We start from the raw sequence: 16,429 nt of genomic DNA on the forward strand, positions 1-16,429 counted from the left end.
TGTATAACATCGGTTAATTATAAATAATCGATGTTAATATTCAAATATTCACATCGGTTATTTATAATTAACCAATGTTAATGTACAACTGTTGACATCAATTATCTACAGATAACTGATGATAAAATACAAACGCTGACATCGGTTATACACAAGAAACCGATGTTAATATACAAACGTTAACATCGGTTTTCTATTATAACCGATGTTGGTTATGATATTAACATTGGTTTTTGTTAATAATCGATGTTGTTTTCAAGTATTTTTTTTATATATACTTTCTGTTTTTACAGTAAACCCAAAATTGTACCTATCAAATGCAATTTCAGGAGGCCCAATTCACAGCAAATAAACATTTTATTCTGCTTTCAAGCAGTTTTAATGATAATAAACATCAAATAATTGATTTATATATTATAAAGAACAATCAACAAATGAATTCAATGTTCATGTTACATAGAAAATGTAAAAAATGTCAAAAATGTTAAAAAATGTCCCTAAATCCTAGGCCTGATCTCTAACTCGGAGATAAAACTGTGCCCACTGGATCCACAATGCTTTTAATCTCTCAGGCTCCAATGGTCTAGGATCGTTAAAATACTGCATGATGAAATAAATCATATTAAGTTAATAATGTAATACAAATTATAAATAAATCGATTTTCTTTGAAATAAACTTACCGCTTCACAATTATTTCTAAAAGTTCCTAAAATGATGGTGGACATCCAGTGCATCACATAGTAGCCGCACTCAGTAGTTCCTTTTTGTCTATTACACTAAATACATAATGAAATTTGGATATTAATTAAACAACTAGTGTACAGACACATAAAGAAATATATATAAGTGGAAGTTTTATGTAAATGACGTACCTTGACGACAATCCACCTAGCAGGAGCCTTTGATTTAGGCTGTGGAGCATCATCAAGACCCTTGATAGCACTGTTCCATATGAGTAACAATTAAAAACTGGTGTTGTACGTTGAGGTATTACAATGCAAATGTATTGAAAAGAACACTAACCTATTAATAATCCCTTTAAGGTAGTTGTCTGGCCTGTTATGCAATGAACAAAACCAGACAACTAACTGTTCCTTGGGCAGGATGACCACCATCTGCCAGTGTCCGCTGCAGTGGAACCTAAAATGGGTTAGTACATTAGTAAACATTAATTAAATTTTGTTATTTGTGACTTACCCATTTAGGTAGGCTCCAAGATACACATCGCGTTGTGAACTCTGCATCCAACTCTTTATGTAACTTTTAGATTCAAACTGCGATTGCCCAGACCTCTGAATGGACTGAGGCTCGAGGAATCCATAGATATCAGAATTCCCCGCTCATGTCCTCTAACCGATCTCCTATTTCTACATCAAACGGTTCAGATTGGGACCCACTCTGCATGTCTGTCACTTCACCATGCCATATCCACGTTGTGTAATTCTTCTTAATCCCATCACACAATAGATGGTCCCGTATGTCATCGAGTAATTGTCGTCTTCCATTCAAACAGTTGATGCAAGGACAATAATATTTTCCTTCTTCATTCGGTCGACCTCTTTCTGAAGCAAATTGCAAGAACTGTTCGACGCCATCCTCATATTCTGGGCTCATGCGACTTTCATTCATCCAACTTCGATCCATCTAAGCAATTCCATGCATGAAAATCTCACTTTTTTATTTATAGGTGTGGCCCTATCCCATTTAGGAAAATTGTCTTTTATGTTTGCTTCAAACGTCAAGGTTACCATTATTTACAAAAATTTGACTAAATTTCGGCAGGATTTCGCATTGGTCTCCAAGTACACGACATGACATCGGTGAAATGAATTTCCCGATAATCAAGTATGCACTAAGAGAACAACTTGAAATGCATTGAACCGAAATTTAATCAAATTAATGAAAATAATAATAAGCTTCATGAATGAATCTAACATAAAAATACCAGTCTCCCCAAACTGTTCAAAAGGACAATTCAAGACTAAATACAATGACTAATGCAAACTGTCCGCAAGAGTCATTGCATTCAGTCTCAAACGGGAATCTAAGGTTCACTCAACATGAACAACAATTGTTTATATAACAAATTACACTGATCACATACAAGAACATACAAAAGGTAAAATTCAATTACAGGAAAATATAGACATCAACAGTTGTTTAGGTATTTTAAAATGTTGGGTTTGAAGGGTGCTTATGCTTTATTATTGTCGTTGGGTATATGTCTGTGTGTGTGTGTGTGTGTGTGTGTGTGTGTGTGTTTGTGTGTGTGTGTGTGTGTCTGTTTGTGGTTGGAGTTATGTGTGTGTGTGTCTGTTTGTGGTTGGAGTTATGTGTGTGTGTGTCTGTTTGTGGTTTTGTGTGTGTGTGTGTGTATGGTTATGTATGTGTATGTGTCTGTGGTTGTGTGTGTATGGTTATGCATGTGTTTGTGTTTGTGGCTGTGTGTGTGTGTGTGTGTGGCTGTGTGTGGGTCTGTGGATGTGTGTGTGTGTGTGTGGCTGTGTGTGTGTGGGGGGGGGGGTTAGTGGCTGTGTGTGTATGTGTGTTTGTGTGTGGGTCTGTGGCTGTGTGTGTGTGTGGGGGTCTGTGAGTGTGTGTGTGTGTGGCTGTGTGTGTGTGTGTGTGTCTGCTTGTGGTTGTGTGTGTGTGTGTGTGTGTGGTTATGTATGTGTATGTGTTTGTGGCTGTGTGTGTGTGTGTGGTTATGTATGTGTATGTGTCTGTGGGTGTGTGCCTGTGTGTGTGGCTGTGTGTGTGTGTGGGGGGGGGGGGGGGGGTCTGTGGGTGTGTGTGTGTGGCTGTGTGTGTGTGTCTTATTTCTATAATTAGGATTTCTTAATTATCTGCTAATTAGGATTTCTTAATTATCATTTCTTGTTTTTATTAGATTAGGATTTCTTAATTTTTCTGCTATTTTTTTCTTGTCTTATTTCTGTAATTACCCATAGGGATTTGTGAAACACCTACACTATGTATTGTACCTTTTACATGATTGCAAATTATCCATTCAAGAAAAGAAGTGGATAATTTTGATGTAGAAGAAAAGAAATTACTTCGACTTCCCTTCACCATTTGGATAAGCCTTTCTCTGCAGTTTTAGTTTTCCTCCTAGATTGATCTTTATTATTATTTAGCCCCAATGCCTGGATAGGACTAGTAAGCAAGGCAAGGCAAAGAATGTGAGTAACTGAGGGAGGCAGAATAGAATTGGAAAGGGGGGGGGGGGGGAGACAAACAACAAAACCATCAGAAAGATGGTTGAATATTCTAAGGTGCTGATAGCTGAACAATACAGAGTAGGATCAGAAACATATTATGCACCCTGTCTTGGGAGTTTTTTTTGTCTCCAATCATGGGAGATGAGATGCCATTAGAATTAGTCGTATTGGATTTAGCAAGAAGAATGTAAATATATTCGCTCTAAGTGACAAGTAGAGAACCATCAGAAAGATGCTTTACTTCAATGCCTAAAAAGTAATCAAGATGGTCAAGCTGTTTTAGGGCCAAGACTGATTTCATCAATAGCGAATATATCATCAAAGTAGACCAAAATATTGTGCAGTAACAATGATTGCCATAATTATTAATAGTGTTTCTAATATTGTCACTTGCAATTTATTCAACATATTTGTGGAGCTTGTGCAGGGTTGCAGGGAAAAAGATGGCAGTGGTGGTGGTTTGCTCTTACTTACTCGATTTGGAAGCATAGGAACAACATTATTTTCTCCAATACGACATTATTTTCCCTACGCTGTATCAAATCTCTAACCAATATTAACAACCTATCAGCCTCTTGGGAAGTCATAAGGAGGAATGGTGGGAATTGATCTTTAAATGGAGGGCAAACTTATTTGATAATGAAGCTACAATGGCTGCTGAATTCCTAGAGGAAACAATAGGGCTAGCAGTACAGCAACAGGGAGCAGACTGATGGGTTTGGAAGCAAGACTCGAGTGGAATCTATTCGACCAGAACTGCATATAAGTTTCTGCTAGGGGAAATAAGGGGGGAATCAGAGGATAGGAGTTTCTCGCTTCTGTGGAGACTTAAAATACCACCTAAGGCAAAGGTATTTACATGGAGGCTCATCAAAGACCGTTTACCAACAAAGATGAATTTAAGAGGAAGACAAGTGGAGATAGCTGATCCATTGTGCCCGTTCTGGAACAATTGGGATGAAGATGCAGCGCACCTTTTCTTCAACTGCAGCAAGGTACTTCCCTTGTGGTGGGAGACAATCTCATGGGTCAAATCAGTGGGTGCTTTCCCAAAAGAACCGAAAGACCACTTCATGCATCATAGCAGATCGAATGCTACACGAACAAGGCTTTTTGTATCACTAGAGGGTAGATTTTTATTGGGGCTTTAGCAGATGTATTAGCCATAATATGGTTCCTAATTAAACTGTATTAGTTTTTTCTAAGGAACCATATCTATGGGATCCTATCTATGTACAAAGTGCCTCTGGTACTTCATCACTATTTACATAATGAAATATTTATATATTTTTCCCGATAAAAAAAAACCATGCAGATGATAGCAACACACTAACAACAGTACCAGATATCACACAGATAACAGCATCAGACAATAATTCCAACCAAGAGGAAATCATGACTACAAATAGCAGAGGCAATAACAGACCAAAACGCAACACACACAAGCCCAAGTACCTCAGTGACTTCGTATAAGGACCAGGGGAGCTGCAAGCCCGATAGCAGATTCTAGAATTCCTTCTACTTCACGCTTAAAGCTTTTTCCACGTTTTACTTGATACCTGTGTGGTTATGCAATTTCAAAATTCTGTTATAACAACTTAGCAAAATATCTTGTATGAAATGGCTATAAAAAGGGGTAATGATGAAATAAAAAGATATGAGAATTATTCCCTGCAATTTAGCTTTTCTTTTATTCCAGTTAGCTATCAACTGGCCCGACCTCAGCTTTTCTTTTATTCTAGTTAGCTATCAACAGACTAATAGGAAAGAACAAAATACTAAACATTTATTTAATTAAATCTAATAAAAAATTTACTTCAATCACATTATTTAACAAAATACTTGCAAGGTAGGGGTGTCTTCTAAGAGCTGAAGTGTTTGGCAGCCTATTATAAGGAAGTTTGAAGCCAAGCTTGCAAAATGGAAACAAAGATGTCTATCTATGGGGGGCAGAATCACTCTCATTAATTCAGTTTTATCAACAAAGTGTACCATAATTCTATTTATCAACAGCATTTTTTGATTAGGGTAGCAGTGCAGGGTTATTGTATTCTATTTAGATTGGCACCTAATTCGTAGGACCTATGGTTCTACTAGTCTGCTGGTTTCTACCTTGTATATTTAGTACCTCTGATACTCACAGTTATTAATAAAAATTATAATTTTGCTGATAAAAAAAAAAGATAATACAAGAGAGAGAGAAGGGCAGTGGCAGTCACAACATATATATAGAGAAGGGCAGCAGATAAAATTACAAAAACATTCAACACTAACAATGAACAAGTTCTGAGAGTTTAAATCACAGTAAATACTTCAAAGATATCAGTCCAATGAAAGAAAGGTCATGTAGAGAGGCATGAACATATCAGTCCAATGAAAGAAAGGTCATGTAGACAGCCATAGCATAAGTTACAAATATACCAGTAATGCATACAACAACAATTTCAAATTAGTTTTCGAATCAAAGATATAAATACCTGACTTTGAGGCTTCAAAGATATAATCAAAGTGCTTCCACAGCTACGCCAATTAGCAGTAGTAAATGATAGCCCTAAAAAAAACCATACAGAAATTAGCCACAGTGTATTTAAAGCCTTTTATCAACAATATGACTCTCACTTCATGGTGATACATTGACTCTCAAAAGACATTATACTGAGAGTGTATTTAAAGCCTTTTTCAGTCATTCTATCAAACAGCTCATGGACAATTTTTTAAGAATGCATATCATACATTGACTCTTTAACATATTTAGGGAAGGCATCACAAGCCTAATAAGGGAAGCAGTCCGGAAGAATTTTTATAGTAGCTACAGGGTTGGAATGAAAAATGAACCCACAAACATTCTGCAGTATGCAGATGATACTGTTTTTGTGGGTGAGGCTACATGGGACAATGTCTTGGTGTTGAAGGCCATGCTAAGAGGTTATGAAATGGTCTCGGGCTTGAAGATTAACTATGCTAAGAGTCAGTTTGGTGTTATAGGGGGTGTTGTTACTTGGACCAATGAAGCAACTCAAACCCTGAATTGTAGAAAATTGGAAACCCCATTCACCTACTTGGGTATTCCAATTGGGGCTAAACCTTCCCGCAGTGTTGTGTGGGAGCCTTTAATAAAAAAATGTGAGTCTAAACTATCTAAGTGGGCCCAGAAAAACATATCAATGGGAGGAAAGATAACTCTAATCAATTCTGTTCTCAATGTTGTACCAATTTATTTATTATCCTTCTTCAAGATTCCACAAAGGGTAGTAAATAAATTGGTAGCCTTGCAAAGGAACTTTCTATGGGGGGGACCAAGACCATAGGAAAATTTCTTGGGTAAAATGGGAGACTGTATGCCTGCCCAAGTCTGAGGGGGGTCTAGGGATTAAAGATATCTCTAAATTTAATGTAGCTTTTCTGGGAAAGTGGATATGGGCCTTAGCTTCTGATCTGCAACAACCTTGGGCCAGGATTATCAATTCCAAGTATGGAGGCTGGTCTGATTTTCAGTCAGCTCGTGTTCAAGGGGGGCATTCATACTGGTGGAGGGACCTAAGAAAGCTTTATCACCAGTCTGATCAAAGCATTTTTCAACAATGCATGAGCTGGAAGGTTAGGTGTGGGGATAAAGTCAGCTTTTGGAAAGATAAGTGGTTAGGGGAAGGTCCTACTCTTTAACAGAAATACAATCAGTTGTTTCTCATTAATAGACAACAACCCGACCTTATTTCAATGATGGGAAATTTCTCTCAAGATAACTGGAGATGAGACTTGAAATGGAGGAGGAATCTGTTTGATCATGAAAGTGATCTAGCTATCAATTTCATGGAAGAAATCAGCTCTATACATATTCAGAGGCATGTTAAGGACATCATGACTTGGAAAGCTGATCCTAGTGGTGTTTATTCCACAAAGTCAGCCTACAAATTAATGATAATCCCCTCTACTCCAGCCTCTGAACTGAGATCCTCAACATTACTATGGAAATTGAAAATTCCCCCAAAACCTGCAGTTTTCACTTGGAGGCTTCTTAAAGACAGGCTCCCTACTAGAGCTAATCTCATAAGAGGAAATGTAATCATCCAGGACATTGTTTGTCCCCTCTGTGGCCTAGAACAGGAGGAGGTGGGCCATCTATTTTTTAACTGTAAGAGGATAGTAGGCCTGTGGTGGGAGTCGATGACATGGGTACAGGCTCTTGGACCTCTCCCAGCTTCTCCAGTGGATCATTTTCTACAATTCTGTGGTGGATTTGGAGCACACATAAACCATAGTTCATGGTGTGGATGGTGGGTTGCTCTGACCTGTACCATATGGCAGCATAGGAATCTCCTCATTTTCCATGAAAAACCATTTGACTCATCTAAAGTCATGGAAGATGCTTTGTTCTTAGCTTGGTCTTGGTTAAAAGCTAGAGAAAAAGGCTTTAACACTAGTTTTAACCAATGGTCTTCTAATATCTCAGATTCCTTTGGTTAATCCGAGTGGGTTAGCCTTTTAGTTGGGTTAGCTTGGGTTTTTGGAGGGCAGCACCAGAGGTGCTTTGTAACATCTTTTTTCAATACCTCTTGTACTGTTTTTGACAATATTAATACATATATATAATTTGCCTTCCAAAAAAAAAACATATCATACTTCTATCCAGTCAAACTAAAGGAATAACTAATTAATTTAATTAAACAGGGACCAATTTAGATATGAATCATTAAAGGTAGATGATGGCATTCAAAGAATGATAGCAAACCTTTCTATTTCTATTTTTTACACATTTAAAACTCAAACACATAAAATAAAAAATATATAACAAACTAACAAAGATAAAGACAAAAAAAAGGAAATATACACTCACCTCAGTTGGTGCTGCTGCCCATCATTTCACTCTCACAACAAATAGGAATCATGTACCTGCATGGAAGAAATAATCACACAACACACAATGATCAGAATAAGCAAATGCATATAATTAAGCATGATACAATATCAATATTGATGGAAGTAACAATGACTTGTCAAAAATTTGGATGAAATTCAATATGTAAATCAAAGCTTTGTCCCTGAAACCCTCTATGTAAATTTGACAGCCTCGTCTCTCCCTTCCTAAAAACCCACTAAAAACTGCCTAACCCCCCTGCTGTTACTCCATAATTTATTCTGCAATAACTGCTTTAGGCAGTTACATAAGGTCCTAAATCACTACACATTCAGCTACGATTAACCCTTTGTGCCTAACTAGGGTTTCGAAACATCACAACAGAGATAGACCATTCAACAATGGATTTTCATCATTAACATACAACAGAGACATACCTTCGATGGAAGCGCAAACACGAACTCCACAAACGCGAAATCGACAATGTGGTTGCAGTCACGGAAGCGCAGCCCAGTTTGCGACAAACACGAACTCAGGCAGAAGGAGAAACAACAATAACGCCCTGGGATTACCCTTTCCGGGACTCTTTCCTTTCCTACTTTTCTTCGACCTGCGAAAGTGAGCAAATGTTAAAACGATGAACGCCTAATGTTAAAACAAAAGGACGTACCTCAATGGATAAGTGGCAAAGACGATCTCCACAAACACGATCTCCACAATGTGGTTGCAGTCACAGAAGCGCAGGCGACTTTGACACAAAGACGATCTCAGGCAGAAGGAGAAAGAAGAAGAACGATAGGGTTCAAGCGCGCGGGTTGTACAATTTCAGAAGTTTAATATATAATGATAACAACATCGGTTTTTTAAAAATAACCGATGTTAACATCAACTACGTAACATCGGTTATAATAAAATCGATGTTAACATCGACTCCATAACATCGGTTTTTACAAAACCGATGTTAACAACGGCATACTAACATTGGTTTTTCCAAAACCGATGTTAACTAAGTCTACTTATTTACAAAAATGTCACCGCGCTTTTGTTAACATCGGTTATGTGAATAACCGATGTTAAAGGTCCGATGTTTTATGTAAAAATTGTAGTAGTGTACCCGTGATTGCCTCTCTTTAAAGAAAATGGAGCCAACCAAATCTAAGTGACTAGGGAGAGTATATACCTTTTTATTTGGGAGTGTATTAGGTGAGAATACTTAATTTCCATCATTATATTAAAATTAACCCTTCAAATTGTGTATTTAATACAAATCCTTAGAGTAAAAGTCAATACCTTATTATTTTTGGTGGTGGTATTGTTAGGTTAGTTTATTAGATCTATTTTTTTTTAAATGACTTAAATCCTGACCTTTCTATATGAAAGTAAGCTTTTAAACAAGTCTTAACCTTTTTAATAAATAGGTTTATTATAATTTAGTTCTAATGTGGACTAGATCAGATATGTCTTTAATAAGAAGCTATTAATCCTAATTAAAATTCACATATATAATTATTTAAAATTATAGACATTAGAATATATCAAAATTCCTAAAACATATTAAAATATTGATTACTTAATAAATTTTAACTAACTTTATGTTAATTCCAAATTTGTTTTCTATTTTTTTCAATATAAATCAAATTCTTTCATTAAAAAAAATTATATAAAATTGTAATTTACTCTCGTTCTTTTAAATTCAATATAATCAAAATTTTGAATTGTTATTTTCTTACCTAAGATTAATAATATATTAATAAAGATTAAACACATTATCGTCATTATTAATTAAAATTATTAAAAGGAATTAATAACAATAATTTAGCACTAAATAATTTTTATATCTCAAAAGAATTAAAAACAAACTTTTAAAAATTTACAATAATTTTAACTAAATATTTTAATTAACCTTAAAAATTTTTACTTTAATACATTTGCTTTTTGGGTCGTCCTTTAAGACAGCCTACCTTGACAAGAATTTTTCGTCTTTAAATTAATTATTAAATCGGGTAATTGTAATATTCTTTCTCCCTTGTTGCTTAGTGCAGTTTTCTTTTCTTTTTATTTAATTTCACTAGTTGTTTGTTCTCAAATTTATTATTTAAATTTAATTTCATCTTTTAATTTTTAAAATTAATTTAATTTAATCTTTTCATCTAAATTAAATTGATAATATTAAAAATATGTATTTTATGTAAGTTTAAAATTATTTTGTGATAATTTTAAATTCTTATAAAATATGATTTCTAAGTATTATTAATCTAATTTAAAGGATAAAATCCAATTGAATTGTGCAAGAACTCCCAACCTCCAATTCCTCATGAAACTCTGGGTGATTGAAAGAGAGGGTGGTGTTGTGGTGTTGTAATTGCCAATTGTATACTATTAGTACCCCAGACTCCTTTTTTTCCTTCACTCTAGCACCCCCGATCTTCCTCCCTCTATGTGAACTCGGTGTGGTGGGGTTGTCGTCCTTGAGGCGAAAGAGGAGGCACATATCTCATATCTAGAAGAAAAAAAAGCATCAAAAAAATGAAAGAGAGAAGCCTTGGAGCAGATATCACGACAGTGGTAGCAGCTCTTGTTGGGAATAAATTTGTATGCCCACGATCCAAGTCATCATGTAATCAATTCTAATTTTAATAATAAAGTATTATTTTATTTTTATTGTCAAATGGCCCATTTGATAATGTCCATGATTAAAATTAAAGACTTGTTATTATAATAGAGATTATGATAATGAGAAACAAATTTGTTCTAATTTTAATCTAAACCATTCTTGATCATAGGATTATTGTAAATAGGATATCAATAATCCGGATAGATTAATATATATGTGATAGTATTCATTGGTTATCCTAAAGAAACAATGGGATATTATTTCTACCAACCTTCTAACCATAAAGTGTTTGTGGCAAGAGGAGCAACCATTTTGGAAAGAGAGTTTCTTGTAGAAGGAAACCATGGTAAAGAAATTGAACTTGATGAGACTCAAGTCACCAATGATAACATAACTCAAGAACATGAGATGGAAACTGAGAGGCCTTTCTTTGATGTTTTGAAATTAGGAAAAAGCTCTTCAACTCAAACAATTATGGCTCAAGAACCAGCTATTGTTCAAGAACAAGTCGTTGTTCAAGAAGAAGTTAATGAACGAATCTTAGAACAATTGCAACAACCTTTGAACCTAACATAAGAACCTCTTAGAAGATCTACTCGAATGCATCGTGCACCTAATAAATTAAACTTAATGGTGCAAGATGACATGTCAAATGAGGTTTATCAAAATGATGATGACCCTAAAAGCTATGAAGAGGCCATGAGAAGCTCGGATTGCAACAAATGGCAAAAAGCCATGGAATCTGAAATAGAACCAATGAAGATCAACAAAGTATGGACTTTAGTTTAATCTTCAAAGGATATAAAACCAATTAGTTGTAAATGGGTTTACAAGAAAAAGATTGGAGCAGATACAAAGGTCAAGACTTATAAAGCTCGCCTTGTTGCTAAAGGATATCATCAACATGAAGGAATAGATTATGAAAAAACATTTTCTCCTGCGAAAATGCTCAAATCAATTCAAATTCTACTTGCCATAGCAGCATACTATGATTATGAGATATGGCAAATGGATGTGAAAATAGCTTTCCTTAATGGTGAGTTGAAAGAGGAAGTGTACATGACACAACCTGAAGGATTCACATCATTGGCTGGTTGTAATGAAGTTTGTAAGTTGCAATGATCTATATATGGATTGAAACAAGCTTCTAGAAGTTGAAACATTCATTTTAATAAGACAATTGAAAAGTTCGAGTTTGTTAAATGTGAGGAAGAGCCATGTGTTTACAAAAAGGTCAGTGGGAGTGCAATTATTTTCTTAGTGTTATATATAGATGACATATTACTAATTGGAAATGACATACCAACTTTGCAAGGCACAAAGATTTGGCTATCAGAACAATTCTCCTTGGATAATTCCAAACGAGGCTATTTGCCTGTAGGTGTTGGAATTACTCTTAGTAGGGAGAATTGTCCAACAACTCCTGAAGAAAGAGAACGCATGACTAGAGTACCATATGCTAGTGCAGTGGGAGCTATCATGTACACCATGACTTGTACACGTCCTGATGTCGCTTATGCACTAGGTGTAACTAGTCGATATCAAGCAAACCCTGGTGAGGAACATTGGAAAGTGGTTAAGACCATACTTAAGTACTTAAGAAGAACTAAAGACCAATTCCTCATTTATGGAGACTCTGAATTAAAACTGAAAGGTTATACTGATGCAAGCTTTGCATCAGACAAAGATGATACAAAATCCATTTCAGGATATGTTTTCACTTTAAATGGTGGTGCAGTAAGTTGGAAAAGTTCCAAGCAAGCTACGGTAGCAGATTCAACTACTGAAGTAGAATATATAGCGGCAAGTGAAGCCACTAAAGAAGTTGTTTGGATGAAAAAGTTCATATTTGAACTTGGTGTGGTTCCTTCAATAGAAGAGTCAGTCCCATTATTGTGCGACAATAATGGGGCTATTACTCAAGCAAAGGAACCAAGATCACACCAGAAGTCCAAACATATTTTGCGAAGGTATCACTTGATTAAAGAGATAATAGAACGTGGTGACGTTAAGATTGAAAAGGTAGATGGAAAGGAGAATGCAGTAGATCCCTTCACCAAGGCGCTTGGCATAAAAGAGTTTGACAAGCACAAATGGGAATTAGGAATAAAGTTCATGAACGATTGGCTCTAGGCAAGTGGGAGATTGTTGGGAATAAATTTGTATGCCCATGATCCAAGTCATCATGTAATAAATTCTAATTTTAATAATAAAGTATTATTTTATTTTCATTGTCAAATGGTCCATTTGATAATGTCCTTGATTAAAATTAAAGACTTGTTATTATAATAGAGATTATGATAATGAGAAACAAGTTTGTTCTAATTTCAATCTAAATCGTTCTTGATCATAGGATTATTGTAAATAAGATATTAATAATTCGAATAGATTAATATATATGTGATAGTATTTATTGGATAAATATTAATAGATCTCATTTATTAATTTTCATATATAGATGAGTCGCATGTTGATGTGATCATTGAACTGGCTCAATTGAAATTTTCTAATGGTTAAAATTTACCATAAACTGTCAATAGAAAATTCTCAAGAAGAGGTATAATAGCTTTCTTTGACTTGAGATTGTCATAGTAATTAATAGGTTATTTGTTGTATTTTGATTCCGGACACCTAATGCTTTAGAGAACTTGTTGAATGGATATTGGATATGATTAAATGCCTGTAGAATTAATGATTAATCAAGAAGGAATCCATCAACTATTGGTAATGAGTTTGAGCTCTATGAATAAAATTATATCTTGACGAGGAAAATTAAATGCAAGAAGAAATGAGTTTCTGAAGTCATTATGAGTTAACCGAAAAGGGTTTGACAATAATACCATACTCTAGAGTTAACCTAAAGCTGTAAAGATGGAAGAAATTATTACACTACTCTTCTAATGGTTCTTGAAAGTAAAATACTACTTCATGTTATTCAAAAGTTAAGGAGTGTTGCTAGACGCCTACCTTGATTAGTATATTAATTTGATTAATATATTACCGGCTTAGTATTGAACCTACGGGGTCACACACAAACGAGTGTTTTAATCTCCGTTAAAGAAATTATTTTAATATTTAATGATTAATTAAATTAGAGAATTTAATATGATTAAATGATTAATTGATTTAAAAAAGGTGGAATATTATTATATTTTTGCTAGCACTGAAAATATAAATAATATGAAATATTTGGTGAAAGAAGAGAAACAAACATGTAAGATTTTGTATTTGGAATTTGGGTTGAAAAGGCGGCTAGATATAAGTTTGACTTGGTCAATTATTATTTCAATTTTAATTGCTAAATGGTTAGCAATAAAAGGTAACAAGAAATAATATAGCTTAAAAAAGTATACTATCAATAATGATTTTTATTTGATCAGAAATTTGGTATCCTTAGCGTGCTATAAATAGAGCCATAGGCTGCAGTTGAACTCATCCCAATATCACTTCTTTATTCTTATTTTTTTCCACTTGCCAAAGTTGTTGACGGATAGAGATCAGTCTTGTGGATACACGTAGAGTCTTCACACTATTGAAGAATTTTTATGCTTCAAGAGCTCATCAAAAGGTACACCTTTTAATATGTCATCTGTTTATAATATAATTTAAATACAAAATAGATCCTTTTATTCCGCAATGTGTGTCTTTGAACACCTTTTTTCCTACAGGTCACGCTACGGCGACAACGATGACGAGGAGAATGGGCTTTGCCGAGAAGACTAGTCAGAGATGGCAGAGATGCAACAGAAGAGATGATCTGAAAAAAATAAACCCAGATGGAAGGTTGTCAGAGAGTGGTGGTGAGTGAAGCGTCTGGTCTGAAAAAGAAAAAAAAATAAAGAGGGAACGAAAGAAAGTAAGAGGGCATAAAAATATTTTTTATATAATTTATTTTTCATTTTTTTTCACTAATAAACCTATTATTTTAGGTAACTTTCCTCCCTCGCCGGTGAGGAAATAAATTTACAGCTTCATATTAGAAGCCACTGATGTTCACAACCTATAAACAAAAAGAAAAATTGTGATGATGTTTTATGTGGCGAATGTGCCCATGAAATCATGGATGCTAGTGCTGGGAAAAATACAAATGGAAGCCATAAAGTATTCGGGGAACAGAGAGATTGTTAGTTATTGGAATGCAAATAAAAATAAGAGCAATTTGAAAATTTGCTAGAAATACAAAGTATTCGGGGAATAGAGAGATTTTTTTAGTTAAACAAGAACAATTTGAAATTGCGAGAGATACAAAGTATTCGGGGAATTGAGATATTGTTATAATTTCTTGACAAATTTTTGGAATTTATTGACCGGCTACTATTCCCAAATATGGAGGTGAGTAATTTCGAAAATGGAAGAGGCATATGTGTCTGTGAAGGAGAGTGTATTTTCTGGGGTAATTTTGGAAAAGAAATTGAAAGGAAAGTGTTTTAGATATAAAAGAGTGGAAATAGGAAAAACCTTAATTCGTACTGACATCAGAGGAACTATTGGACCATTTGGGCCTTTATGCGAAAGGCTAATGTGTGTGTTGGGGTCTGTGAATTAATCCAAACAAATAAATATTTTTAGTTAATCTCGATTTACTAGAACCAAAGAATTGGACAAGAAAAGGAAAACATAAATAAATTCAGGTGAACATCAACAAGTGGAGTGTAATTTAATCAGTGCCGACATTTAATAGTTTATAATATTGTTAAAGGAATATGAGACTTCGATATGCCCATCAAAAGAAAAAAAATGAGACTTTGACATCAAAGTAGGATCTTGAAGTGAGGAGAAAGTGATCAATGAGATTCAATCATATAGCAGTCACTAGGGTAGGTGTTTGTTACTTTTTTTATGCCACTTTTGCTGGTCTATATTATATATATTATATACTTCTATTTGATTATACTTTCTTTGTTTTACCATACTATACTGGTATCAGAGCTTATATTAGCTCTGGATAGACATCGCGATATAACTAATAATAATAGTACTACTAACAAAGTCTCTATAAAATCTTTTGAGGACATATCTGAAACTCTAGATAGTCTAGCAAAAACACAAAATTTGTTGTTTAACAAAATACAAAATTTGGAAAATAAAGTTAACGACATTTTTAATATTCTTAAATCAAAAGAACAACAAATTCATTTTTCTACAAACGAACTAGATAAAATTACAACACAACTTTCTAAACTTGATTTAGGAAAGACAACAAGCCAGACCTCAACTAATTTTGGCAAAACCCAGAAAATGAGGACCATACCTTTTACAAGAACATCACAAATAGTTTCAGGACATAATCCTGTTACTGAATCTATAAACCAACATCTTGGACTCTTATATAGAATTTTTAGAAGAACAAACTCCAGGACCAGACAACTGGAACAAATAGTAGATATAGAATCTAATATTGACATTGGATCAAACTCTAGGATAAATACTCTTAATCCTAGACAATTATACAACCTAAACTGGTTTGCTTCAGATAGAACTAGTTTATACAAATACAGAAGGATTGATGATTTTCATCTCCCCGATGAAAGACACGAGATTATCATATTAATCTCAGAACAAATCGGACGACAACTCCTGAATACAAATAGAAGATATGTACGCCTAGGGCTAATTTCCATAGGCGAAAGATCTCTAACAAGATCATTCGTAGGAGCCAAAGCCTTTGTAGTACTCTTTGATCAAAGGTTTAGAGATAACAATTCCCAAGCCATAATAGGGATTATAGAAGTAGATTT

The 16,429-nt window shown here is 34.6% G+C and overlaps 1 protein-coding gene across 1 annotated transcript; it reads left to right on the plus strand.

Moving 5' to 3' along the window:
• The first annotated feature begins 7,080 nt into the window (after window positions 1-7,080).
• LOC121173535 (uncharacterized) lies at window positions 7,081-7,686 on the plus strand. The gene has a single exon (XM_041009581.1). The coding sequence runs from the start codon at window positions 7,081-7,083 to the stop codon at window positions 7,684-7,686; it is 606 nt and encodes a 201-aa protein (XP_040865515.1).
• Window positions 7,687-16,429: the final 8,743 nt, after the last annotated feature.

The sequence above is a fragment of the Glycine max genome, chromosome 15 (genome assembly GCF_000004515.6).
Source record: "Glycine max cultivar Williams 82 chromosome 15, Glycine_max_v4.0, whole genome shotgun sequence".
In the NCBI taxonomy this organism is placed as follows: Eukaryota; Viridiplantae; Streptophyta; class Magnoliopsida; order Fabales; family Fabaceae; genus Glycine; species Glycine max.